The 27,218-nt window shown below is 42.8% G+C and overlaps 1 protein-coding gene across 8 annotated transcripts in view; it reads right to left on the reverse strand.

Annotated features, from left to right (window-relative positions):
• The window catches only part of CNKSR2 (connector enhancer of kinase suppressor of Ras 2), a 380,784-nt gene that overhangs the window by 56,856 nt on the left and 296,710 nt on the right, over positions 1–27,218 (reverse strand). For 7 of the 8 annotated variants that reach the window (XM_059720858.1, XM_059720856.1, XM_059720857.1 and 4 more), the window contains 2 exons: positions 13,720–13,820; positions 10,825–11,365 (listed from right to left, as the gene is read on the reverse strand). In XM_059720858.1, the coding sequence (XP_059576841.1) occupies positions 10,825–11,365; positions 13,720–13,820 (642 nt within the window). Of the gene's footprint in view, positions 1–7,368; positions 9,604–10,824; positions 11,366–13,719; positions 13,821–27,218 lie in introns of those variants that run through there. The other variant, XM_059720859.1, reaches the window with a different exon arrangement.

The raw sequence follows: 27,218 nt of genomic DNA on the forward strand, positions 1-27,218 counted from the left end.
TAAGCTACCTTGAGACTCTTTTGAGATGGCACATAGTTTTAATATATACACAAACACACAAATAACTTATTCAGCCTTTTCAATATTGACTTGGAGGATGGAATTCAGTGAACACTTACTACATTTGTGGATGACAGCAAACTAGATGGGATATAGCAGACACTTAAAGCAGGGGTGGGCAATTATTTAGACTGGCAGCCCATTTACTGAGTTTTGGTGACCTGTAAAGGGCCACATCTCTCTTTCTCTCCCCCTCCCCCTTCCCATCCCCCACCTTACCTCCATCCCTCCCTCCTGGAGCTGCAATGAGTGCAGAAACCTGAACACAGCTTTAGCACTCCCCCTCAGTCCAGAGTTTGCCCATCCACAGCTTTAGGGCACCCTGCTCCCTACCCCCTGGAGTCCAGACCTGGCAGCTCTTGGCCATGTCCAGAGCTGCCCAAACACAGGCAGCAGCTGCTGGGTCGGGGCTCTAGGTGCGGCAAGGAGGATGGAGGGCAGGGTGTGCTACAGCTGTAAGCTATGACCAGCATGGAAACCTCAACCCACCTGAAGCTGCAGCATGCCCTTCCCCCCTGCCCTCCCCACCACCACCCAGAGCCTTGACTCAGCAGCTGCTGGCCAGATATGGACAGTTGTGGATGTGGCCAGCAACTGCCAGGTCTGTATTCAGAGGGTGTGGGAGAGGGTGTCCTACAGCTGTGGGCAGGCTCATGCTTCCACTTCTGTGCTGGAGGCACTTGCTGGTTCACCGCCAAGCATGTGGGAGACCCCACAGTCCTGTGGGATGCTCCATCTGCCCTACCATTGCAGCATTCGTGAGCCATGCCCAGTACCTCGAAGTATGTAGAAAAAGCATTTAAAACTATGTCTATGGCCAAATCACTGATCCTCCAAACCAGCATCAAATATTCAGATTCGGATTTGGCCGAATCAAATCGGGACAGTGATCTGAATCAATGAATCAAATCACTGTCCCCAATTCGGGCCAAATCTAAATCTGAACTGAATATGGCCCATTTTGCACACCCCTAGAATCCAGCCTGCAGGCTATATTTTACCCACCCCTGCTTTAAAGGGCAGGGTTTGGATTCAACGTAGCCTTGATCACTTTGTCAAAAAGGAATAGGAGGACACTGAATGAAGGCAAGTGAAATGAAATGCAACAGAAAGGAACAAACAAATGCACAGGTACAAAATGGAGTATGGTTGGCTAAACTCAAGTACTAAAGAAGTGTCTGGGGATTACAGTGGATCACAAGGTGAATGAGTCAAAAGAATGATGTTGCTGCCAAAGAACTTCTAGTATACTGAAATGTCTTAGCAGCATCATCATGCACCAGACAAAAGATCTGATTTTTCCACTCTACTCAGCACTGGTAAGGCCTCACCTGGAGAAATGTGTTCTATTTCATGTGCTATGCACAACATTGGAAAGGGGAAGTAGAGAGCAACAAAAATTATCAGTGGTCAAGAAAGCATGGCATGAGAGGTAAAATTTGAAAAAATGGGACTATTTATACTAGAGGAAAAAAAGCTTGGGGGTGGGGGGTATTTAGTAATAGTCTTCAAATATAACACCAATTAAAAATAAAACCTCATACAGAAAGGATTAATAATTAATTGTTCTCTGTGTCCACTGTACTTTAGACAGATATTTGTCTGGGATGATTTGACAGGGATGATCCCACCATGAGTAGGAGGTCAGACTAAATGACTTTTTCAGGTTCCTTTCCATCCCTCTTTTCCTGCAATTTTACATCTTGTACCTGTAGTAACTTTTAAAAAAGGGGTGGAATAGGCATAAAACAGTTCTTAATTATGAAGCTAATTTGCTTCTGGTTGGTTATAGAGAAGTGCATTCAGCTAAATATAAACAGCTACAATAAAAGTTTACTCAGCTAAAATAAAAACATTAGACAAAACTATTGCTGTTTTGTCAAAAATGGCAAAACGCAGCACTGTCAAGCTTTATAGTCTCTGGAAGAATGTACATTAAAGGAGTGTGCTTCAGAGACAAATTGAACCTAATTCTTTCTTTGCTCACAAGGCTAGGAGGAAATGATAGCAGCTTCCTTCACAAGTGCGCCATTCGCGACGTAAACACCACTGGAGTGCTGTGAACAGAACAAAGATCTGCTACCATATATTTGATAGGACATGTGGAGAGCCTTATCTTCCCCCTTCATTCTACTAGGAAACAGAAAAATTAAATAAAATTAAAGTATGCCAGGTAATAATTCTGATTATGTAGAACTACGGTGCCCTTTGAGGGGGCAAAACGATTTATTGTATGCTGATGATGCTTATTAACTAAACTCATAGAACTGGGCCCCAAAAGTATAAATACTTAGAGATATCTGACGAAGAGATCACCTTTATTAGGCAAACACCTCCCTTAATAGAATATTCTCTATAACAAGAGAACGGAGAACAATTTTTGTGTCCATTTGTTAGATGTCCACCTGTGTTAAGCAAACTATTTGTCTGCCAGAAAGGTCATTTTCAATGTATGTGAACAGCTAAAAATGTAAAATTTTATAAGATGACTACTAGGTAGACTTTTTTTTAAACTGACAAGATTGGGGTTTTGTACCTTAAGTTAACTTTTAAATATGCCTGTTCTCTCATATTATTGAATCCAAAAAAATTGATGTGTAAACCAGTTTAACAAAGAGCAAAAGAGTATGTACTGGAGACAGAGGGTTAGATTTGTTTTATAAAGCATTTCATTACTGATTTAAAACCACGTTTAAATAATAAGTGAAAGCATTGTCTTCAACTACTATATTTCATTATTGCTGCCAGCTTCCTGAAATAGGAAACTAGTCAATGGTGATATACCTTAAAGAAAGAAAATATTTTCTTTGTGCTCCACAGAAAAGCTATCAAGCCATTAGGAACATTCTTGGGATGATATTTTTAAAACAACCTTAAAATATTCCAAACTATACTAATTATAAGCTAGCAGTTAGACCTAATTAGAAGTTTCTAGGCAGCTTAAGTGCACACTTTCTGCTAGAAGGCAATAAACAAAAGCCAGGGACAGACATTCAGTTTCTCAAGGGAGAGTCCCAGCTCTCTCAGGAGAAACCACAAGTGTACACAAGTTCATAGTTTTTCTCCCAGAGTAAAAGTGGCCACTCAAAGAGAAAAATAACTCAGAAACAACCTGAGTGAAGTGGCTCTCTGGAGACTGTCTCCCAGGAGACAGAACTTCTGTGCAGGCAGAAAAATACTGACAAGCTGTCCTTAGGGAGGAGCTCCAACCAGTATAGCCAGGTAAAGTCATGATGGGAAGCTTTAGGCAAAGACTGTAAAATGAATCAGACTGCAAAATGCCTCTCTGAGTTCAGCCATTTAATTGACTCACTTGAGTCTCAAAACAGGTACAGGCTACATCAAAGAAAGAATAATGTTTAATAACAACAATGCTGAGAAACGTTCTGCTCTTTAACAAGACTTATAGTGTAGGTTGTAGGCTAAAACAGTATTCTCCTTAGTGTCCCTGAGGGTTTAGTACTTTGTGCCACTCACCAGGCCTTATGAGATATATTCCTAACATGACATATTACCTGTCATCTCTTATACCTTCACTCATCTAGACACTCCAAAACACACATACCTTTATTAACCTGAATAGCTCCAGAGGGAAAAATATAACATGTTAATGGTCTTTCCCTGTCTGTGAGGGCAGATTTAATATACTTAAGTATGTGGTCAGACCTCAGAACATATTTAAAGGGGTGCTCTCTAGTGGAAAGCAGAGTCAATGATTCTGTCAAGCATACTGTCCTAGCCATTTTAGGCTCACATCATCATCAATTTATGTTTGCTCAGTCTGAACCTAACAGATAAATGTTTCAAACTTGTGTAGAACTAATTGTAAAAGTGAAAGGTATTCTGTTAAAAAAAATAAAAATCAACTAAAGGCTACATGGTAGAAACCCTAATAAAAAAAAGGAGATGCTATGCAGTTCATTTTCTTATTTACAAAACATTGATCTTTCTGAGAGGTATTACGTTGCTATTTAGTGCCATTACTGACACACTAGGGTAAAACATTGCAGAATGCTTCAATAAAATAGTACGCTCCTTTGTTTACTTTGGAGAATGGGGACAGGCTCACTGGGCATGTCTACACATGCAATTAATGCACATGAATACACTCTGGAGCTTAAAGCTTTGGAGTTTATTGCTCCTAGGTGTGCCATTTGAACTTGTGCATGGGAGCAGTAAACTCTGGAGCAATAAGCTCCAGTTTATTCATGCGCAGCACATTGAGATGGGTTAGAGCACCCCAGCTGGCAGGGAGCCTTGGGGGTCAGCCTGCCAACTCAGGTCTGCTACCCCTGGCTCAACATGCTGTGGAGGGGCTGGCTGGGGCACAAGAGTGCTTCAATGTGGGGCTAGCCAGCAGGCAACCACTACACTGAAACACCCTTAAGCCCCAGCCAGCTAGGACTACATCTACACATGTGCTGCTGAGGGAGTTTTTTACTCTGCAACAGGATAGTACTTGTATGTACTTGTACTATCCTGTTGCAGAGTAAAAAACTCAGCCTCAGTACATGTGTAGACACAGTCCTGGCTGGCTGGGGCACAATGGTGTTTCAGTGCGGCGGCTGCCTCCCAGCTAGCCCCACACTGCTGTAAATAATAATAAATTAGCTTACTTCAGCCTAATAGGGGAACACATGTAGATGAAAGTTGTTTACTGAACAGCTAATTAGAACTGCACAGCAAATGTCCTGTGTAGATACAACCACTGCTACCAGTCTTCAGAATTTAAATTATTTAACTTTGGGACTCTGAGATGGTGCAGATCACACAGACTAGGACTTAACAGTTACCACCTGGAAACAGAGCATTATGGAGTGAGGATTCCTGGCTATGGATTAAAATCCCTGGAGAGAGAGAGATTGTATCCAGAGAATCTGACTATCTCTAGGGAACACTGCAAAACCTCTCTTAAACAAACGTGTCCCTCTATGGAAAGATTGACATATCATTGAAATCCCTCTAGCTGGAGACTTTAATAAATCAGCAGATGCATAAATATTTGATACAAACACATTACTCTGCATGAGTCATGCACTCCACTGAACCCACTGGAAACTTCATTATTCCTGTGGAAAATAGCTTGGATCTTACACTGGTAGGGAGCAGTATGAAAATCTAAGATCAAAAGGGGAATGCAGGGCTTTGGGTCTGTAGGAAAAGGGCCCAGAAAGCTTGCAGTGGCCTCGAGAGGCCAGGTAGGACAAGAACTTTGAAGGATAAGAGGGTTTGAAAGAAAGAAGGCTTTTTTTCATATATCCTCTCAAAATCCACAGATCTAACTACATAATATGCAGTTTAGGTATAAAAGATTTTCTATCTTTAGTCCTGAAGAAATCATGAAAACATAATTTGATCAAAATACATTCTATGTAGAACTTTATGTACACCAGTGGGGTCCAACCTTTTTTGGCAGACGTGCCACAAATTAGCCCTGTGCCTTCTGTAAGTGCTACTCTGATCCCCTTCTCCTGCCTCATCTTCTGCTTTGCTTTCTGCTCCCTATTCAGTACGCCATGCCTGCTGGAGAAACTCCTCTGTTTCTGCTTCCTGCCCTGTGCTTTCTGCCTGATCTCCTGCTCTGCTTCTGCTTCCTGACCTATGAGCTGCTGTGCTGCTTGGCCCCTACCTGATCTCCCAGGTACAACCATCAGAGGCTGCCTGTGCCACTAGTGGCATTCATGCCACAGGATGGCCATTTAACCTACACAGTCAAAAAGATGCTGCTAGAATTTATGTAGCATTCATAAGCTTGGCAGCAGAGACTCACATTAGTACTTCTGCGGTCCAACGAAGGTTGTTTCAATGAGTAAGCAAAAAGAGACAGTAGGCTTTCTAGCCAAGACAGTAGGATTTTGCTCAGTTTGATTCCATAAAAACTTATAATTCTCTATATATAAAAGGCTTAGTCCATCTGTCTGTAACACATTATATGCAATCTGTTTGGCTGACTGATACAACCAATCAGTGTTCCAAGAGCGTTTGGACAGGAGACAGCACAGTGGAGCACTGCCATGACGGCAGATGCACAGGGGATGGAGCGGGGGTGGGGAGGGAGAGGCTGGTGCTGCTGGCCTCACCTCCTACCACCACCCTGCTGCCTGCAAGCAGTGTCACCAGAGCAGGGGGGCGGGGGGGAGAAGTGGGCTCATTCTGCCCCTCCCCAGATTGGATGATAAGTAGGGGCAGGGCTGGATGCAGGGGACGCGGAGAAGTGGGGCCCCGACAAAAGCCAGCAGGAAGGGGGAGGGAGGGAGAGGCCACTGCTGCTTCCCAGCAACAGCCCTGAAACGGAGGGGGAAGGGAACATGCTTTGCCCCAAAGCAGCTGGGGTGTGAGTGGGGGGAGCAAGCCCATTTGCCCCCTTCCCAACCAGATGAGAAGTGGGGGCAGGGCTGGATGCTGCCTGCCATGATGGTGGGGAGCATGCCGCTGCCACCCCGCGACCTCTGGGCCCCAACAGAAGCCGGCAGGGACAGGACGAGGAGGTGAGGGGAGGGGAAGGAGGGTCATAGTGACAGTGCCCCACTGCCGGGCCATGCCAACAGCCAGGAGGGAGGGAGTGGAGCAGGTAGGGGAGGCAGGCAGATGCAGGGTGGCCAGACCCAGAGTGCCAGGATGGGGGGAAGTGGGCCCGGACTGGAAGCGGCAGGGGATTGGGGGAAACAGGCCCGGACCCAAAGGCGGGGAATGGGCCCAGACCCAAGGGGGCGGGGAATGGGCCCAGACCCAAAGTGGGGGGAGGAAGGGAATGGCCCTTGACCCAAAGTGGGGGGAGGAAGGGAACGGCCCTTGACCCAAAGTGGGGGGAGGAAGGGAACGGCCCTTGACCCAAAGTGGGGGAACAGGCCCAGACCCAAAGCGGGGGTAAGGGGGTGGACACAGGCCTCTGTCCCTGCCCTGCCCTGTCATTCTTGATGGGCAATTGACTAATGTATAGATATGCCTCTTAATGGGCTTAATACCGAAGATCAGAAGAGCAACTTTTCCTATACAAACCATTGCCATCTACCAAAATAAGAGAATAACCATGCAGTAATAAACAAACCAAAAATGAAGTAAGCTTTCTAGGGGCAAGAAGCAAATTGTTCTGTCAAGAAGAAATGTAGATGCTCTTTGGTATCAAATGATAAAATCTATGTCAAAATACACAGTGTACTGATGAACTTCAGGCCTGAGGGAGAACGCGGAGCAGTGACATGATGCATAACTGTCTAATTTTATTAAAACTGACTACAATGAGGCAAATCTGCAAAGCTTTGTCCTTTGTGACTTAATCAAAGAAATGTAATATTTTGTGCCAAACCAATTAATATGAAATTCAGTTGTAGCCTGCTGGTAGAACAAAAGAACAAGAGGATATTCCAAATAGGATACAGAAGTGTTCCAAAGGACAAGCCTTGAAAATTATCTGCCAGTGCAACAATTTGAGAGAGACACACACATATAAACATGTGCCACAGGAAAAACCTCTCCAGTTAAAAACAACAAAAATTACAGGACAATGTCAATACGGAGAAAGGAAATAAACATAATAATCCAATTAGAACATAGTGGTGCCATGTTAATGTGATATTAACGAGAGAGAAAAAGAAAGAGTGTGCACAAACAAAGATAAGTCCTAACATCTCAAAAAGGAAAAGGTGCTGAACATTCTTAATTTATCCTGACATGCTATAGTATCGTAGCAGAGCTACACAACCTCCTGCTAAACATCATTGTCTTACTGGCTCTTGCAACCAAGGAGCAATTGAAACTAAGAGGACAGATCCTTTAGCTGTTTCAAATCAATGGATTTACCTTCAGAGAAGTCAGTGGATTTATTCCAATCTACACCAGCTGAGGATCTGACAAAATCTAAAACAAAGCTCTGAATGCTTAAGTTTTTCAGAAAATATAGGATAAGGGATTGTGTTTTCATTATTTGGCTGTTATTTTTGTATTTAATAATTGGAATTAAAAACAAACAAAAAGGCTCAAAAACAAACTTTCACTAACGGCATCTGAATCGAATGGTAACAGCTGCATAGCTCTATTTCTTGTCCCTCACTCTCTTACCGCCCCCAGGGTAGAAATCAGTAGAAATGACCAAGATTTAAACATGAACATCCAAATAAACACACACACATGCACAGAATTATCCAACAGAATGGAATTCATTGAGACGGGATAAAGAGCATACAGTAAATAAATCCTTATTTATGCTTTAAAAGCTTCATGAGATACCACACTGAAGAACCTACTGCGAAGGTATAGGTTCACCTGAACCCCTCTTTAAAGATAACACAATACAGGAGGGCTGTGGATTGTTTTTAACTTTCTCCCTCTGCTCTCCCTACTGACTCTAAAAGAATAAATGTTCAGTTTTATTTTTTTCTTGCTTTCTCAGGTCTATGGAGAAAACAGGGACTGTGGTGCAACATGCACACATGTGCCCATCATAACAGCAAAGCAAAACAGTTGTGTGAGCCAGTTGTGTCACCCCAGTTGAGAAATTGGGATCCCACATTTCGGAACATAGCTGACAGTAAAATCTTATCTTTCTCCTGGATACTGCACCAAAAATGCCAGTACTGCAAAAGGAACACTGTAGCCATAGCAACAAGGAGTTCAAGCTTCAAACTTTTCAACAGACTACTTGATTATTTTCTATTTTTACTTTTTTTGTGGCTTTAAATTCACCACAAGCTCTTTCCTCCTGCAGCTACTTGTTAATTTCTCAGAAATAATCTCCCTTCTAGTTATTTTTTGCTTAAATTAAGAAAACTGCCTCCCTTAAGCAGTTAGGCACATTCATTAGGGAGACCTCTTCAAAAAAAGAAATAGAATACCATTTTAGGAGAAGATGGTAGAAACAAGAAGAAATCAGGTTCTCCCCATTAATTCACATACTCTTCCATAAATTATTGATATGTGGTCTAAAATATCATAACACAAAAAACACAAGGAGTATAATAGATTAGCAGGATAAACCTTGCTATGCCCACTTCCTTTTGCTATCATAAAGTGGGAGGATTTTGTCCATTTTTATTGCTACAATTTACAAGCTCATTTGAAGGAGAATCCTCCAGGGTAAAAATAGGGTAACACATTCCGTCTTTGGGTTCATGAAATTTTAACATGTAGTAAACTGTTTTAGACACCTTAAATTCACACACTTTTAGTAATCTAAATGTTACCTTATTACTGTATGTTTTTGAAAGGTACTGGGAATGAGATGAAATGACATCTTGGGGTTTTTTAGAAAAAAACAAACCATACCAGAGATTTAATTAAGGTCTGCAGAACAAACCATTTTTTCCCTGAAGGCCAGAAGCATATTACAAAATGTCTAGTATTTATTAATTAAAACATAAATACAGAGGAAAACTGAATCTGCTATGGAGACTAAAGGAATTAAATCTACACTAATTCCAATGCTCAGCAGTGCTGTTAGGTTGACAGTTTGTTTTCTGTCATCTTCAACTTCTTTTACATTTTCTTCTATCTTTGTGTCTACAATTTTCACATTCCTCTTTCACTTCAGTTCTGCAGAGGGGGTCCCTGCCAGGTTTAAGGGACCCATATTAGTAGCAGTTAAAGTTACAACAAAAGATTTGTAGATTATCTGCCCTCTTGGCCTCTACAGATGACTTATTTGTAGCACAATCCTGTAACTGAGGCAGGCTTTATCTGGAAACCGGTTGTGAACTGAACTTCTATAGCCAACATATGGACACTATATAACAAGGATGATGGACAATCCAACAAAACAGATGGGTAAATTTATAAATGTGTGTGAGGACAAGGGGCTTCTTAAATCCCTGTTCTAGATGTTTATTTGGATATTTTGACATGTAACAGTAATATCCACAAATGTGCCATGCTAGAAATGGTTGCTCACTATCAGACTGAATTTTGTCCGTTGTTCATGTAAATAAATACCTTTTGAGAAATTCTTTGTTGACATGTTTTTTTTAAAATCTTCCTTTTAAAAGTTCACATTAGAGACTGCTGGAAACATTCCTTGTTTTTTTAACTAGTTTCAAATGTTTGGTTGTCTTATCAGGATTTTTTCAGCCTGAGCCCTGCACAGGGCAGGTTCTCAGACTTCTGACTTCAGGGAGAATTGTGTTATTGACTGGAAGGGAAGCTGGATCTTAGCCGCTTGTCTGAAAGCTGTGAATGTGCTAGTGGCAGGCATACTGAATGGTGACGGAAAGGAAATAGAAAAACAAAATCCATTAGCATTTTAAACTAAAAATAACTGGAAGAAAACAAAGGTAATTCTGTACTCTAAGCAGGGGTAGGTGAAAGGGGCATGCCTATACCACTAAAGGGCTGCCCCCAAGGACCAGGGCATTGAGACCTACTAACTCCATTCAGTGGATACACTTGCACCCCAAAACAAATGTAACATTGCTATTTTAGTGCAGCAGGGTGTATGCCAGTAATCTCTTTCAGAAAAGAGAGATCTTGCCCACACAAAGGCAGCCATGTTACACTGAGTAATATAATACATTCAGGTGGTGCATTCAGGTGGCGTAGATGTGCCCTAGGATACCTCAGTCATCTTCCTGAAAGATTTTAAGACACTGAACAGAGAGAAGATCAGGTCATTTCCACAGCATCTGCAGCAAGAGTGACTTGTTAAAATTTAAGGGAAGACTCTCTCGCTCTCTATATTTATATATTATATATATAAAAACTTAAGAAAGAAATTTTCAACGTATAAGTTAATTATATAGGAGTGCCGAAATGCTACAGAGAATATGCAATACTTACTTTTATCTTCTTGGCTTTCTTCTGTTGCTTTCCCTTCCTCCTCCTCCTCCTCCTCATCTACCTCTTTCTGTTGCACTTCTTCCTGGTGATCAGAGGCACTAACTGAAAGGCTCTGACAGCAGTGGTTGAACCCACTATCCCGAGGCAGAGTAAAACTCCGGGGTTTTCCCCCATTTCCATTTAGCACTTGCATTTTCTCACCCTCTACTAAAGGAAATGGACCGTAGTGATCCTGCAGGTGGCACTTTTGAGTTGGAAGAGTTGATTGCCGCCTGTGTTCTGGTGAGATTACGACTGAGTCAGAGAACACTGAATCCTCAAGGGGCAGAGTCTGAAGGTAGTGCAGTCCTGAGCTTGTCAGTGGTGTCTCTATTAAATCCTGCCAGGAACGTCTCTGGCTGGCTGTTTTGCGGACAGGTGATTCAGTGGTGCTCCCAACTGCTTCCTGACGGAACTCTTCATGAGAAGACTGTGATTGGGAAGTTTCCGTGGATGAAAGCCGGCTGTGTTTTGGTTCCACGTAAGGGCTTGCACAACTCATCTACAAAGTGAACAGCAGGATATTCCTCAGATAGGCAGTATATTCAGATCTACTAATAACTGCCACAAAACTATTTTATTATGGGCACATCTACACGTCACCTTATGACACACTACAGTGACAGAGTGATCACATGAGTCTACACATGACCAGCAGCTACTTCGCCATAGTGGCATGCTCCCCCATTTTAGCATGCCACTACGGCAAAGTAGAGACGAAATCTAATCATGCACCATGTGCATGACACAGTATGGGCAGTTACTGTGCCATGCTTTAGTACTTCCAAAAGGAAGTACTAAAGCACAGAGCCATAGCAACGTCACCATATGGTGATGTGTAGATGCACCAATTAATGACAGTATCTACTTTAGTCACGAGGGAACAAGTTACAAATCTAAACCATTTTGTCTAGTGTGTTTGTATTTTCAGATGTACAGAGTGCATCTATATACTGACATAAATACTATGGTTCAGACTGATCCCCTCACTCTTGTTGAATAATCCCTACTCTGCAAAACAGATCCATGGACTCTCATGAGACTATTCACTACACTAATAAATAGGTACAAAAATGGCTGAATCTGGTTCTACACTAAGGAGTGAGTACTGCCTATCTTCAAGGTGACCTTTCATTATAATCTGCACATCTTTTAGGATGATGTTGTCATACCTGGATCTAGCCCAAAGATGAATGGTTTGGGTAAATTAAAAAATGGCTTGTCAGTTGCACTGCAGGGAAAATACATTTTCCCATTTACATTTATATACACTGTTTGCGCTCAGATAATTCAGAAGCTTCTAAAGCTAGAAACTTCAAAACTTAGCTTATTTTGTGCTTTATTTTTATGTAACTTTCTAAGATGAACTGGTTAACAATTTCTTAGAGCATAGACATGGAAGAAAAATACCAGGATGTTAAGTGATGTAATGTGTGTGCATGTTTATTTTAAAGTTAGAAAAGAAGGAAAGCTTCATTATCTCTCTGTATTTTTTTTTATTCAGCCTGAGTTCCAATGTTTTTCTTGTTGCCCTCTGTGCTACCTCCATTTGTTTCCCAGTTGCAATTTTACTTTTTGTGTATGTGCCTTCATCATGCATGCTATGAGTAAGTGATTTGCAGTCTGGCCCTATATTAAAACTGGATGTGAGAAGAAACTGAAAAATATTTGTGAGTGTTTTAATTTATAAATTTTGTAGGTGACAAAATAACTATTTCTGTTGTTTGTATGTTAGCGGAGGACTGAAAGTTTTCTGGAACCTACATATGCATTTTGACGCTGGCACTTATTTTGTGCCATGAAGAATCTTTGATCTAGAAGTGTAAGTTTGGGCTGTGAGTAGAGAGCTACTCATTGAGTAGGCTCTGTTTTGCATGGAGTAGTCATGAACATTTTTTATAACTTAACCAACTTTTTCTTGTGAGCAAGATTATAGATTCTCCTAAATCTGGGTTATGTGGCTACTGCTGAAAGTAGGAGTGTTAGTTGTATTTGTATTTGAAAATATTCATGTGCAAAGATTGTCCTCTTGGGTAAGTTCTGATGCTACTGAGTTGTATTGTTTAAGGAACAATTTCAGTAAAGCTGTGGATTAAAAACTACCAGAAAGTTAAGTGATGTTATACATGTGTATGTTTGCTTTTGAGCAAGAAACAAAGGAAAACATCCTCATCTCACCTTAGTTTTTCACTCAGCCTTACTTTCATAAATGCTTTTCTTGTTGCCCTTTATGCTATCTCAGTTTGTTTCCCAGAGGAAATTTTCATTTTTGTGTGTGCGTCTTCAGTCCTTGTTCATGTCCATGGAACAATAGTTTACTCTCTCTGATTTTTTACTCTATGGAGGCAAATAGTTTCCTTTCTCTCTCTGCAGCTATACAAGATGTAATTATTAAATCACAGTTTCACTTCCTGCCTCTGGACAAGATTCTTCCCTTATTAACAACTAACAACTTCTTCCTTATCACTCTCACTCCAGTAATCCAAAAAACTAATACTACCTACACTTTCATACTCTGGATGTAAACTAATATTTTGATTAGTTTCTGGACAGGATTATTTCCCAACAACAAGAAATACAGGGCTTCAAATGAACAACACTAAATTTAGAAAGGTACATAACCATTAGAGAGCCTTATTTTGATCAGAAAAAGATTAAAGGAGATTTTAGATTTGAAGGGGAGTTTTATTTATTTTACAGGGGCTGACTGAATACCAATATTTTCAACAGAAATCGATATAGTAAAAACTGTTCTTTACAGCAGTTTGAATGTATTAAGGTTTAGAAAGATTTTAAGTAGGTAAAAATAATATTTTTCACCAAACATTTTCAATTAAGTAACTGCAGAGGACTTACAGAAGGAGGTCGTGGGTATGTGTCATATGGAGGCGGTGGACTGTCTTGTTTGGGTGTTGATGGAGTATCTGCTTCTTCCTTGTCGCTCTCACTCCAGTAATCTAAAAAGTTGTAAGCAAGTTTTTTTAAGCATATGTCAATAAAATACCAAGTTAATGAAAAGTTCAAACTAAACAATCATAGAATCACAGAAAATTAAGGTTTGAAGGGACCTCAGGAGGTCACCTAATGCAATCCCCTGCTCAAAGCAGGGCCATCCCCAACTAGACCTTCCTAGCCAAGGCTTTGTGTAGCTGAGTCTTAAAAACTTCCAAGGATGAAAATTTGACAGCCTCTCTGGGTAGCCTGGTCCAGTGCTTTACCATCCTCCTCATGAGAATTTTTTTCCTAATATCTGAACTAAACTTCCTTTGCTGCAACTTGAGAGCATTACTCCTTGTTCTGTTATCTGCCACCACCAAGAACAGTCTAGCTTTCATCCACTTTGGAACCACCTTGCAGGTAGTTGAAGGCTGCAATTAAATCCCCCTTCAATCATCTCTTCTCTAGACTAAATAAACCCAGTTCCCTCAGCCTCTTCTCATAAGTCATGTGCCCCAGCCTCCCAACCATTTTCGTTTGCCCTCCAGCTGACTCTCTCCAATTAGTCTACTTCCTTTCTGTAGTGGGGGACACAAAACTGGACATGGTACTCCAGATGTGGCCTCACCAGTGCCAAATAGAGGGTAATAATCATTTCCCTCGATCTACTGGCAACACTCCTATGATCTACTGACAACACTCAGGATACTGTTAGTCTTCTTGGCAACAAAGGTACACAGTTGATTTATATATAGCTTATTTTTCCATTGTAATCTCCAGGTCCTTTTCAGCTGCTTAGCTAGTTGGGTCCTCAGTCTGTACCGGTGCATGGGATTGTTTCTTCCTAAATGTAGGACTTTGCACTTCTCCTTATTGAGCCTCATGAAATTTCTTTTGGTCCAATCCTCCAATGAAAAGACAAATCTCAGATACCACTACAAGTTAAGCCTTAGTAAAAAGCTGACTTTATAAATAACAGCCAGTTTATGTGTGTATAAACTGAAGAAAAAATGCATTCCTTTTTCTTTTTTTAGATAAACCTGATATGTCATCATCAGTAGAGTACTTGAAGATTTACTTAGGAATTAGGAACACAAACTGTGCAGTACAAAAACTGTAAAAATGGCATTTAATAGAAAATGCCCACAAAAATATTACCAAACTTTCAACCCTACGTCTACAATTATACAATCGCTACATCAGCATTTGCCAAATGAAACTGGATATACATGGTTTGGGATGTTTTGAAACTATATTTCAAGCAGAAAAAAGTGAAAATATAACCTGCACTAAAATATCACTGAGAAACTTAATTAACATTAAAAATATCAAATTAATCAAAAACAACTGTAACACACTTGAAACCATTCGTACTTCCATGAATTTCCTCTCTTCTTCTCCAAGTACACCCTACCACTTACCGAGTCTTTAAAATGTAATTTTCAGTAATAATCGATTGTATGCAATTTGTTTTATTAACGTGTTCATAAGAAACCTATCACATCAGTGTCCATGGATGAATTGCAGAAGATAAGATAAGCACTGGTTTATGCAATGAAAAACGTCTTACTGATGGTTTCAGAAAATCAATGAAGTGATCAATAAATAATGAGGCAAATCCAATAGGTGCAATGGATGTGTAAGTCCTTGAACCAGATTTAGTGGTGCTGCTTATTGGTGACATCAGTTTTAAGCTTGTCATATAATGGAGTCTAATTTGTAACGATCTGATATTTAGGAAATGGAAAGAGAATAAAAAAGGAAGTTATAGGAGGGTATAAGATTGAGTAAGTGCTTTTGAGCCATAATTAGGGCATCATGCAACTAAGGTGCAGCAACCTGGGCAGCCCAGGCATCAACTTGTGGGGAGGGATGGAAAAATATCAGCTGCTGCTACAGCCATACAGTGGCATGGATTTAGCCATAAGTTATTGCTACCCCAACGCGTCCTGCTGGCCTGGGAGCCCAGTTGCTTGTTAAGCCTTTGCTTTGCATACCTATGACTTAAACCTTCTCCACCCTAACATAAGTGGAACAAAACTTAACCTTGTCATAGCTGGGCACTGCTTACCTTAATTTCACCTCTATATAACACAAGATCAATGACAATGCAATCATTTTGTATACCTGCTGACTGCCAAATCAGTTCAAAGTAAATAACCTTTCCACAAACACAAACAACTTATATTACTATTAATATTATCACTCAGTTTCTCTCTGTATCAAATCCTGGTATTTAAGGAAATCATTGTATAATAGAACAGTTTATTCTGTTTTTTAGAACTTGACAAAACAAAGGTCCAAATGGATGCAGCCCATGCTACTTTTCTTCTTGGATATGTGAAGAGATAATGAATGATTCTTGCTTTAACAGATAAGCTATTTAAATCAACAAAAGGTTGAAATGTTAACTTTAATTACCCATATTATACAGCTTCCACTTGTATGAATTTGGTTATAGTATTGTCCAATTAAAAATATGCTGTAGCCAGTATCATATTCAGGGACATAAAAGGTGCAACAGAAGATACATACTTTTAAAAAGGAAATAAAAGCTAACTGTAAAGCATGTTTCCCCAAGTTATAATATGATTTTAAATGCTAATAACATTGGGGTTAGGGTGGGGTTTTTTTGTTTTTTATTTGTTTTTAATAATAAATAGGGGCTGTGCGAAACAACTATGTTTTGTTTCAGTTTTGGATTCGGCCATTTCGGAGGATTGTGATTCATTTTTGTGTTTCAGATCACTGTTCTGTTTCAATTCGGCTGAATCTGCTTTGGAGTTTCGACGCCGATTCAGAGATTCGGATTGGTCAGGGAGAAGCAGGGCCAGCTGAACAACTACAGGTTCTCCCATGGCTCCTCCAGCTGTGCCTGCCTCTCCCCGGGCAGAGGGAGCTGCAGGAGTAGCCCCCATGGCTGTCCTGCTCCATCCCCCGCCTGGCTCCAGCATCCTGGCACTTAAAAGGGGGGGGCGGGGGAAGCCCCGCACTCACCAGATGTAGCAGCTGTGATCAGGGCCTCTGAGGGCTTGTAGCAGAGTCCCCCTGTGCAGCATAGGGCAGTGGGGGGCAACAAGGATTGTCCCCCCACCCCCCTCCTGGCACCCGCATAGCAGCTGCCCCATAGTGTGGGTGCAGGATGGCTTGGCAGGCCGCTGCGTGCTGTCTGGGAGCTGGGGCCACTGGGGCTGAGTGGTGCTGGGCTCTGCCTGACCACTGGAGCCACCCCAGCTCCCAGACAGTGCATGGCACCCTGCCAAGTCATGCTGCACCCACATGATGCGACAGCTGCTGTGCAGGTGCTATGGGGGGGGGGCGGCAGCCAATCCCCACTGCTCCGCATTGGGCAGAGGGGCTCTGCCATGAGGCCTCAGAGACCTTGATTCCTGCTGCTACAACCAGTGAGTGTGGGGCTTTTTGTTTTTTTTAAAGTGCCAGGATGCTTTAAAGCACCCGGAAGCTGAGAGGTTTCCCTCAGGTCGCTGAGAAGTGTCTACTTAAAACATCTGAACAGGAATACAGCTTTCATGAACCATAAATTTGAATTAGTACACAGAAATCCACAATAAATTTCTTTCATATAAACAGACCTAGACCCTGAAAAAGTAAATAAAAAAGTTACAAGCTCTCTGACTCTTAAAAATATTTTCTCCCAAGTTTCTCAAAAAAAAAAAAAAAGATTGAAAATATTTGCATACAAGTAGTTGTATGTTTGTGACAGAAAAGCCTGAGGAAGCTGCTGATGGTGAAACACTTGTCAGCAATTCCACTGCAGCACATGATTGTTGCTGGCTTACAATACAAATATTTATTCTGAAACTAAAATTAAGCTGTGCCTCAATGATTGTGGGGAAAAAAAATGTTTAAAAGTGCTTAAAATTGAGTAAGTAAATACAGCTAGATACTTTTTTGTGCAATGAAATTTGTCTGACTGGCTCTAGTTTGGGCCTTTGCAGACTTTGAGGAAAGAAAAGAAAATAATCTCCCGTTACCTTTAAAAAATGCCATGACACTTTATCAAGAGTGGGATTTCTGGCACCAACGTCCTAACACAATTCCAACATAAGTAACTGACTACATTCAGTTAACTTGCCGTGTTTACTTGAATCCAAGACAACTCTGAATTTAAGATGACCCTCCAATAATTAGATTCTATACATGGAAAATGTATAAATGTGGTATAATTTTTCACATGTAGAAACTAATTATAGAAGGGTAGTCTTAAATGCATCACCCTTTACTGTTGCAGCAGGCAAGCAGTGGTAGGGCACAGCTGGCAGGGGAGTCAAGTGGCCTGACCCCTACCCCTTGCCCCTTTTGCACCTTACCCTTTCCTGCTTATTTCCCCACTACCACTTCCCCATGTGCTTGCGTGCCCCAGCACTTGCCTCCCTCTCCTCCACCATGGGCCTGTATCCCCTGGCATCTGCCCCACCTACCACTTGCCCCCCCTCCTACCTGGTCCCCGCTGAGGCCTCTGTCCCTTTGCCTGGCCATTTTGCGTTGCTTACCCTTTGGCTCCAGCTCTAGCCCTGCTCCAGTCTGGTGCATGGAGCACATGGTTTTTCTAGTCCTAGCCCAGCTTTGCAGCAGCAGTTGCAGCAACGCCAGCTTTGATCCCTGCTGTTGTGTGGCTGGATTGGGGCTGGAGCAACCATGTGCTCTGTGGAGCCAGAGGGTAAGTGGCAACAGGGGTATGGATGAGGGAGCAGAGGCTGGGCGGGGGGGGGGGGCAGGCAATGGGGGAGGAGGGGGCAGAGACAGTGGTGGGCATTGGCCCAACTCCAACTCAGATTGGGGCCAGAATTGGAGCTGAAGCAGCTGTCTGTCCAACTTGTACTTGAATCCAAGATGAGGGGCTTTCCCCGTCCCACCCCCCCATGTTAAATTGGGGAGAGAAGCCTTATCTTGGATTTAAGCAAATAGATAATATTAAATGTTGTTAAACTGTTGTCCTATTTTTCTGCACAGGTGACAACATTTAAATGGTGATCAATGAATAGAGCAAATTACAGAAGCCCTCTGAATGAATTATGTTAATTAAATATAAACTGTTGTTGTATTGTTAGTAAATACTTTCTATTTATATGAAAAATGCATCTCTCCCCTCATTTTTATACTACCAGAAAGAAAGCAATTTATTCCTCTACAGAAGTGTCTTGTCAAATTATTAACATTCACTATATTTAACATGGAAAAATGATATTTTTAATATAAAATTTTGCTGCAAAGATTTCACTTGCAGAAAGTCACGTTTCTACTAGTCTTACACCCACAGTGTGGTGATTCGTGCATCCCTGAAGTACTTGAGATATATTCATGCACAGCAGATCCTGAAGCATTCAGTGCTTAATTGAAATAGGTTTGACAACCACCTCTGAATTGTTTCTATGGTATTATAAGTTGCTGTTGCATGAGACTTACTTAACAGAAATAAAAAGATTGTTTGGAAAAAAAACAACCCCAAACATAGTTGACTCTTGGAATAACCACTAAATATAATAAATTCCTGCCTCAGAGTTTCATATAATTTAAGCAAGGTATTATTTTATTAACCTAATGCCTTCAGACATACATTATTCATCAACAAAGTAACCCTTTTGGTGCCATCCAAAGATGGCTCCATAGGGGGACTTAAAACCCCTATACTTCAGTAAGTAAGGAATGTGAGATTATGCTTCCCACTATTCACATACGCTTCTACTGCTAGACACAAATATACAAACAGAGAGGGTTCAGCTTTGTCTGCCCCCCCACAAACTCAGCCATAGGCAATGGTAGGGAGGTAACAAACAGCATTCAAGAGAATGGACAATAGCGATTTCTTGTTGTAATTGGCATCTGAACTCAAATATCTTGGAAGCCATTTTAAGCTGACATGAGATGAGTTCTCAGGTACAGTTTCAATAGTACTATAAACCCTAATAGGCTGAAGCTACTGGCATGATTGCTCAAAGTGACTAGGAAGGGGAAGCTGGCTCAAAGTGAAATACTCTGAGTGCTCCCTTTTTAGATGGATAGTGCAGGAAAAGCCTATGGACAACATTGCCCAGTACTTTCTCAGTCATTTTTTTTTCTGTTTTAGTGTGAGACTGCTTGAGTGGTAATAAACAATCCATAGGAGGATTGAGGATCGGAGCTTTATTTCCATACCTTGGCTGGTAACATTGTCCTTTAGCTTACAACTGTTAATGTCTGTCAAACTGAAGGAACACTATGCCTACTGCCTCTCCTACAGCAGATGATTTTCTCATTTTGGGGTAGGCTTTTGAAACAATCTAACAACTTTTCTCTTTTTCTTCTTAAATATAACTGACCTCCCCTTCTGATCACTTCACAGTTCCCAGGGCCAGACTTTCGGAATGCTAGTGAAATGACTCTTTGGCAAAGTCCCCCCCCCCCCTTTTTTTTTTTTTTTACTGTTCATTAAGAAGGAATGGGGGGGGGGCTTTGTTCTTGTTGCAGGGGAAGCACAAGGCCAGTTATTTGTGCTCGGGGGGAGGGAAGGGGATAATCTGTAAACCCCTGACAACATTGTTTCAAAAGATGTATTGATTAAAATGTGGCCCTGGGCTTGGAATGGTCTACTGAAAATTTCCTAGAAGAACTCAGGCATAGTGGTCTGAGAAGATTTCTTTAAGCAGTGACAGAGGCCTCATACAGACATTCAGTTTCTTCTGGAAGAGTTGCTGCTCTCCCAGGAAAAACCATAAGTATACAGATGTTCATGCTTTTTCTCCCAGAGTAAACATGGCTGCTCCAGGAGAAAAATAACCTGGGAATAACCAGGGTTAAATCACTCCTGGCAGAGTTCTGCTGGGAGAGCAAATGTCTGTACATACTGTGGCTTCTCTCAAAAGAACACAGTCCTCCAGCATCCCCCACTTACTCCACAGGGAGACAGTGTTGTTCTCTTCCCCCTGTCTGCACAGTGCCAGCACTGCAAGGTCTCCACTCTTCAGGGCCTTTGAGTAAGTTTTTCCACTAGGAGAACAAACCTGGGAGAATTCCCCAAGCTGGATAAGCAAGGGATCCCAGCTGTTTTGACAGGAGCCCAGACCCTAAAAGTAACTGGATTTACACACAGATTTGCGTGGACAAGAGGATCTACTGATGGAGATCTGAAGGCTTGACTGGGTGGAGGAGTACAAGAATATTGCTCAGACATGCAGGGATAAAGTCAGGAAGGCCAAAGCACAACTGTAGTTGCAAGTGACATGGAGGGTAATAAGAAGGGTTTCTACAAGTATGTTAGCAACAGGAGAAAGGTCAGGGAAAGGGTGGGTCCTTTACTAAATGGGCGATGCAAACTAGTGACAGATGACAAAGAAAAGGCTGAAGTACTCAATACCTTTTTTTACCTTGGTCTTCACAGACAAGGTCAGTTCCTAGACTACTGCACTGGGCAGCACAATTTTGGGAGAAGGTGAGCAGCTCTCAGTGGTGAAAGAATAGGTTAGAGACTATTTAGAAAAGCTGGAAATGTACAAGTACATTGGGGCTAGATGCAATGCATCCAAGGGGGCTGAGGGAGTTGGCTGATGTGATTGCAGAGCCACTGACCATTATTTTTGAAAACTCATGGTGATCAGGGGAGGTCCTGGGCCATTAGAAAAGGGCAAATATAGTGCCCATCTTTAAGACAAAGAAGGAAGAGGATCCAGGGAATTACCGATGGGTCAGCCTCACCTCAGTCCCTGGAAAAGTCATGGATCAGATCCTCAAGGAATCCATTTTTAAGCAACTGGAGAAAAAAAAGTGATCAGGAACAGTCAGCATGGATTGACCAAAGGCATGTCATGCCTGACCAACCTGATTGCCTTCTATGATGAGATAACTGGGTCTATAGATGTGGTGAAAGCAGTGTACGTGATATACCTTGACTTTAGCAAGGCTTTTGGTACAGTCTCTGATAGTCTCGCAGGTAACCTACAAAAGTATGGCTGGATGAATGGATTGTAAGGTAGACAGAAAACTGGCTGGATCATTGGGATCAGAAGGTAATAGTCAAGAGCTGGATGTCTAGTTGGCAACTGGTATGAAGGGGAGTGCCTCAGGGGTTGGTCCTGGGGCTGTTTTTGTTCAGTATCTTTATCAGTGAACTGGAAGATGGAATGGAGTGCATCCTCAGCAAGTGTGCAGACGACACCAAGCTGAGGGGAGTAATAGATCTATTAGATGGTAGAGCTAGGATTCAGAGAGACCTCAACAAATTGGAGTACTGAACCAAAAGAAATCGCATGAGATTCAATAAGGAGAAGTGCAAAGTCCTGCATTTAGAACAATCCTGGGAACCAACTGGCTAAGCAGCAGCTCTGCAGAAAAGGATCTTGGGGTTATAGTGGAGAGGAAGCTAAATATGACCCAACTGTGTGCCTTTGTTGTGAAGAAGGCTAACAGCATTCTGGACTGCATGAGTAGGAGGATTGCCAGCAGATCAGGGGAAGTGATTATTCCCCTCTATTTAGCACTGGTGAGGCTATATCTGGAGTACTGTGTCCAGTTTTGGGCCTCCCGCTATAGAAAGGATGTGGACAAGTTGGAGGGAGTCCAGTGGAAGACAACAAAAATGGTACGGGGCCGGGGCACTTCTCTTATAGGGACAGGCTGAGGGAACTGAGCTTATTTAGTCTGCAGAAAGACCAAGGGAAGATTTGATAGCAGCCTTCGACTACCTGAAGTGTGGTTCCAAAGAGGATGGAGGTGGACCGTTCTTAGTGATGACAGATAACAGAACAAGGAGCAATGGTCTTAAGTTACATCAATGAAGGTTTAGGAAAAACTTTCTCACTAGGAGGGTGGTAAAGCAATGGAATGGGTTACCTAGAGAGGTGGTGGAATCTCTATCCTGGGAGATTTTTATGGCCTGGTTCAACAAAGCCTTGGCTGGGATGATCTAGTTGCGGGTGGTCCTGCTTTGAGCAGGGGGTTGGACTAGATGACCTCCTGAGGTCCCTTCCAACCCTCACTTTCTATGATTCTGTGAGTGGTGGCAGCATCTGGGCCATTGAGCACTGTGCTGTGATTTGGTGAGGGATGGTGTTTTGCATTATGGTATCTGACCTTTTATGCACCCTAGCAGCAGACTGAATTATACCACACAAGGCAGAAAACAGGTGGTAAGCAATGCAATGCTTCTACAACAAGTACTAATGCAGGGATTCCATCTTCCTTATGTAAGAGAAGGAAAACCCCACCTAGCTTAAATAAAGAAGCTAAGCACTAATTATTCTTCTTTTTAATGGATGGGGAAAACAAAGGTGGAAAGGTTAAAAGGATTTGTCCCAGGACACAAAGGCAAGATTAGAACATACAATACCTTTTTTCCCTTGTCATAACTATGTTTCATTCACTGTTATGCAGCCTCCCCTTTATTGGGGTCTCTGTTTTTGTGGCAAGTGATCAGACTTGGTGTTCCACTGGGAAATCAGATTTGTCTTCAGGCCTCTGGAGAAGGCAGATTTCAGCAGTACTAATATAATGTGGAGCATCTTAGCTCAGCCCCTGGCACGGATCTTCGAGAGCTCCTGGTGCTCTGGTGAAGTGCCCGAAGAGTGGAAGAAGGCCAATGTGGTGCCTATCTTCAATAAGGGGAGGAAAGTAGATCTGGCATACTACAGGCCCATCAGCCTGACTTCTATCCTGGGGAAGGTCTTGGAAAAAATTATCAAAGAGGCCGTCCTTAACAGACTGGCTGACGGCAACATCCTGAGGGATAGCCAGCATGGGTTTGTTGTGGGTAGGTCTTGCCTGACCAATCTGATTTCCTTTTACGACCAGGTGACCTATCACCTGGACAAGGGAGAAGAGACTGATGTCATATATCTTGACTTCAAAAAAAGCCTTCAATCTGGTATCCCATGATCACTTCTTGGCAAAACTGGCCAACTGTGGTCTCGGCCTCACCACGATCCGCTGGCTGGGGAATTGGCTCCGCGGTAGGACCCAGAGGGTGGTGGCTGATGGAAGTCAATTGTCATGGTGCCCTGTGACCAGTGGGGTCCCTCAAGGCTCTGTCCTAGGGCCTATACTATTTAACATCTTCATTAGTGATGTAGACATTGGTGTCAGAAGTGGACTGGCCAAGTTTGCCGATGACACCAAACTCTGGGGTAAAGCATCCACACTCGAGGACAGAAGGGTGATACAGGCAGACCTTGACAGGCTCAGGAATTGGGAGGATGAAAACCTGATGGTGTTTAGCACCAAAAAATGTAAGGTTCTCCACCTTGGGAGGAAAAACCTGCAGCACGCTTATAGGCTTGGTAGTACTACACTGGTTAGCACTATGGATGAAAGGGACTTGGGGGTTTCATAGTTGGTAGGGTCGGAAGAGACCTGAGCAGATCATCAAGTCCGACCCCCTGCCATGGGCAGGAAAGAATGCTGGGGTCAAACGACCCTGGCAAGGTGTCTATCTAGCCTTCTGTTAAAGACCCTCAGGGTAGGAGTGAGCACCACTTCCCTTGGAAGTTGGTTCCAGATCCTAGCCGTCCTGACTGTGAAGTAGTGCCTCCTGATATCCAGCCTGAATCTACTCTCCGTCAACTTATGGCCGTTATTCCTTGTTATTCCCAGTAGTGCTTGGGGGAACAGGGACTCTCCCATTGCCTGCTGGTCTCCCTTGGCCAGTTTGTAGATGGCCACCAGAACCCCTCTCAGCCTTCTCTTGTGGAGGCTGAACAGGTTCAGGTCCCGTAGCCTCCACTCATAGGGCCTGCCCTGCTGCCCCCTGATCATGTGAGTGGCCCTCCTTTGGACCCTCTCAATGTTGCCCACATCCCTCCTGAAGTGTGGCACCCAGAACTGGATGCAGTACTCCAACTGTGGCCTGACCAATGTCATATAGAGGGGGAGGATCACCTCCTTGGACCTGCTTGTGATACATCTGTGGATGCATGACAAGGTGCGGTTGGCCTTCCTGACTGTATCCCCACATTGGCAGCCCATGTTCATCTTGGAGTCTATGATGACTCCAAGATCCTTTTCTACCTCTGTGCCTACAAGAAGGGAGGTCCCTAGCCTGCAGGTATGGTGCTGGTTCTTTCTCCCTAGCTGCAGTACCTTGCACTTGTCAGTACTGAATCCCATCTTGTTCTCATCCACCCACCCCTGTAATCTGTCCAGATCCAATTGCAGCCTGTCCCTCCCTTCTAGCGTGCCCACTTCTCCCCACATCTTAGTGTCATCTATGAATTTGAACAAGGTGGTTTTCTCCCCCTTGTCCAAGTCACTGATGAAGATACTGAACAGTGTGGGCCCGAGGACCGACCTCTGGAGGACCCCACTGCCCACACCCCTCCAGGTCGAAAATGACCCGTCCACCAACACTCTCTGGGTGCAGCCCTCCAGCCAACTGGCGACCCATCTGACTGTGTAGGCATCGACACCACAATCTCCTAATTTTTTAACGAGAATGGGGTGAGAGACAGTGTCAAAGGCCTTCCTAAAGTCCAGAAAGACTATGTCCACCGTGACACCTGCATCCAAGGATCTTGTGACCTGGTCATAGAAAGCCACCAGGTTGGTCTGACAGGACTTGCTTCTAATGAACCCATGTTGGTTGCCCCTAAACATACCCTGCTTGCTCCTCTCAGATGTGCACCTGGATAATTTTCTCAAAGAGCTTCCCCAGGACCAAGGTAAAACTAACAGGCCTATAATTTCCTGGGTCCTCCTTCCCCCCTTTTTTGAAAATGGGGACCACATTGGCCCTTTTCCAGTCCTCTGGCACCGCACCAGAGCACCATGAGTGCTCGTAAAGCTGTGCCAGGGGTCCCGCAAAGACCTCTGCTAGTTCCCTCAGAACTCTGGGGTGGAGATTGTCAGGACCTGATGATTTGAACATATCCAGTCCCACCAGAAGTTCCCTGACTAGGTCCTCTTTGACCCTGGGCCTGGCTGTCCACAAGATGATAGGCCACAAGATGAACGTGAGCTTTCAATGTGATGCTGTGGCTAGTAAAGTGAACAAAACGCTGGCCTGCACCCATAGATGCTTCTCAAGTAAATCCCAGAATGTCATTTTCCTGTTGTACTTGGCCTTGGTGAGGCCGCAGCTGGAGTACTGCGTCCAGTTTTGGGCTCCACAATTCAAAAAGGGTGTGGAGAAGCTTGAGAGAGTCTAGAGGAGAGCCACGTGTATGATCAGAGGTCAGGAATACAGACCTTATGATGAGAGGCTGAGAGCCATGGGACTCTTCAGCCTGGAAAAGTGCAGGCTCAGTGGTGATGTGGTGGCCACCTATAAGTTTATCAGGGGTGCTCACCAGGATCTGGGGGAACGTCTGGTCACCAGGGCACCCGAAGGGCTGACAAGGTCAAACGGTCACAAACTCCTCCATGACCGTTTCACGCTGGACATAAGGAAGAACTTCTTTATTGTTCAAGCCCCCAAGGTTTGGAATAGACTGCTGCCAGAGATGGTTCAAGCACCTACCTTGAACACCTTTGGATATTTATCTTGCTGGGATCCTATGATCCCTGCTGACTTCCTGCCCCTGGGGAAGGGGGCTGGACTCAATGTTCCGAGGTCCCTTCCAGCTGTAGCGTCTATGAATCTTAAGCTTTCTCCTCACAGCTTCCCATGAGCTGTTGCCTTTCAGGAACTGAAAGGCAAGGCCATCATTAGGCTGCTGTAACAGAAATGTTTAATGCCCTAGGATCTTTGAAAAGTGCCTTGACAAGCTGTAAATCCTTGTGAGCTATGTAAGAGAGTCTACCTTTTAATTTAAAATGTCTAAACATTTTTACATTTCATATTTCTTCTAGGATTCACAGCTCTGGGCTTTATGTGCCTCAAAGGCAAAAACAGTCTCACAGATGAAGGCTCAGCAATGTAAGAGGAATTATAAACTCTGATGTTCCAATTTAATGATCCACGGGTGGAGAACACATCTCCGCAAATTTTTTATCATCAAGGCCACTTTAATTTCCTTGGGTCTGCTGCCATATAAAAGACAGTATGCATTCATAAGACCAGGTGGGCAAATATAGCTTTTCTGTGGCCTTATGTAAGAATTTTATAGGATTTTGGATAGAAAGCTATATTTGTATCATGATGAAATACTACCCCATTCTCTTTTCTACTTTCTGCAATTATTTCCAATTTAGAGCACTAAAGATCATGCCATTTGATAGACTCAGTTTTTTACACTTATTTTTTTATCCATGAATATTAGTCATGAAAGCTAATGTTATGTGGATAGGCATTGCATAAGGACAGTACTGATTCTATAAATCTGCCACTCTTAAAAATAATGTGCTATATCAAATGTGTTGATAAAGTCACACATCTCAGTCTCAATGGTAGCAGCAGAAGTGTAAAAAATTGAAGCCTAACATTAAAGTCTTTATGGTAAGCAAATTAAGTCAAAATTTGGAAGAATTTGTTTTTGTTCCTAATACATACAGGA

The sequence above is a fragment of the Alligator mississippiensis genome, chromosome 1, assembly GCF_030867095.1.
Source record: "Alligator mississippiensis isolate rAllMis1 chromosome 1, rAllMis1, whole genome shotgun sequence".
Lineage (NCBI taxonomy): Eukaryota > Metazoa > Chordata > Crocodylia > Alligatoridae > Alligator > Alligator mississippiensis.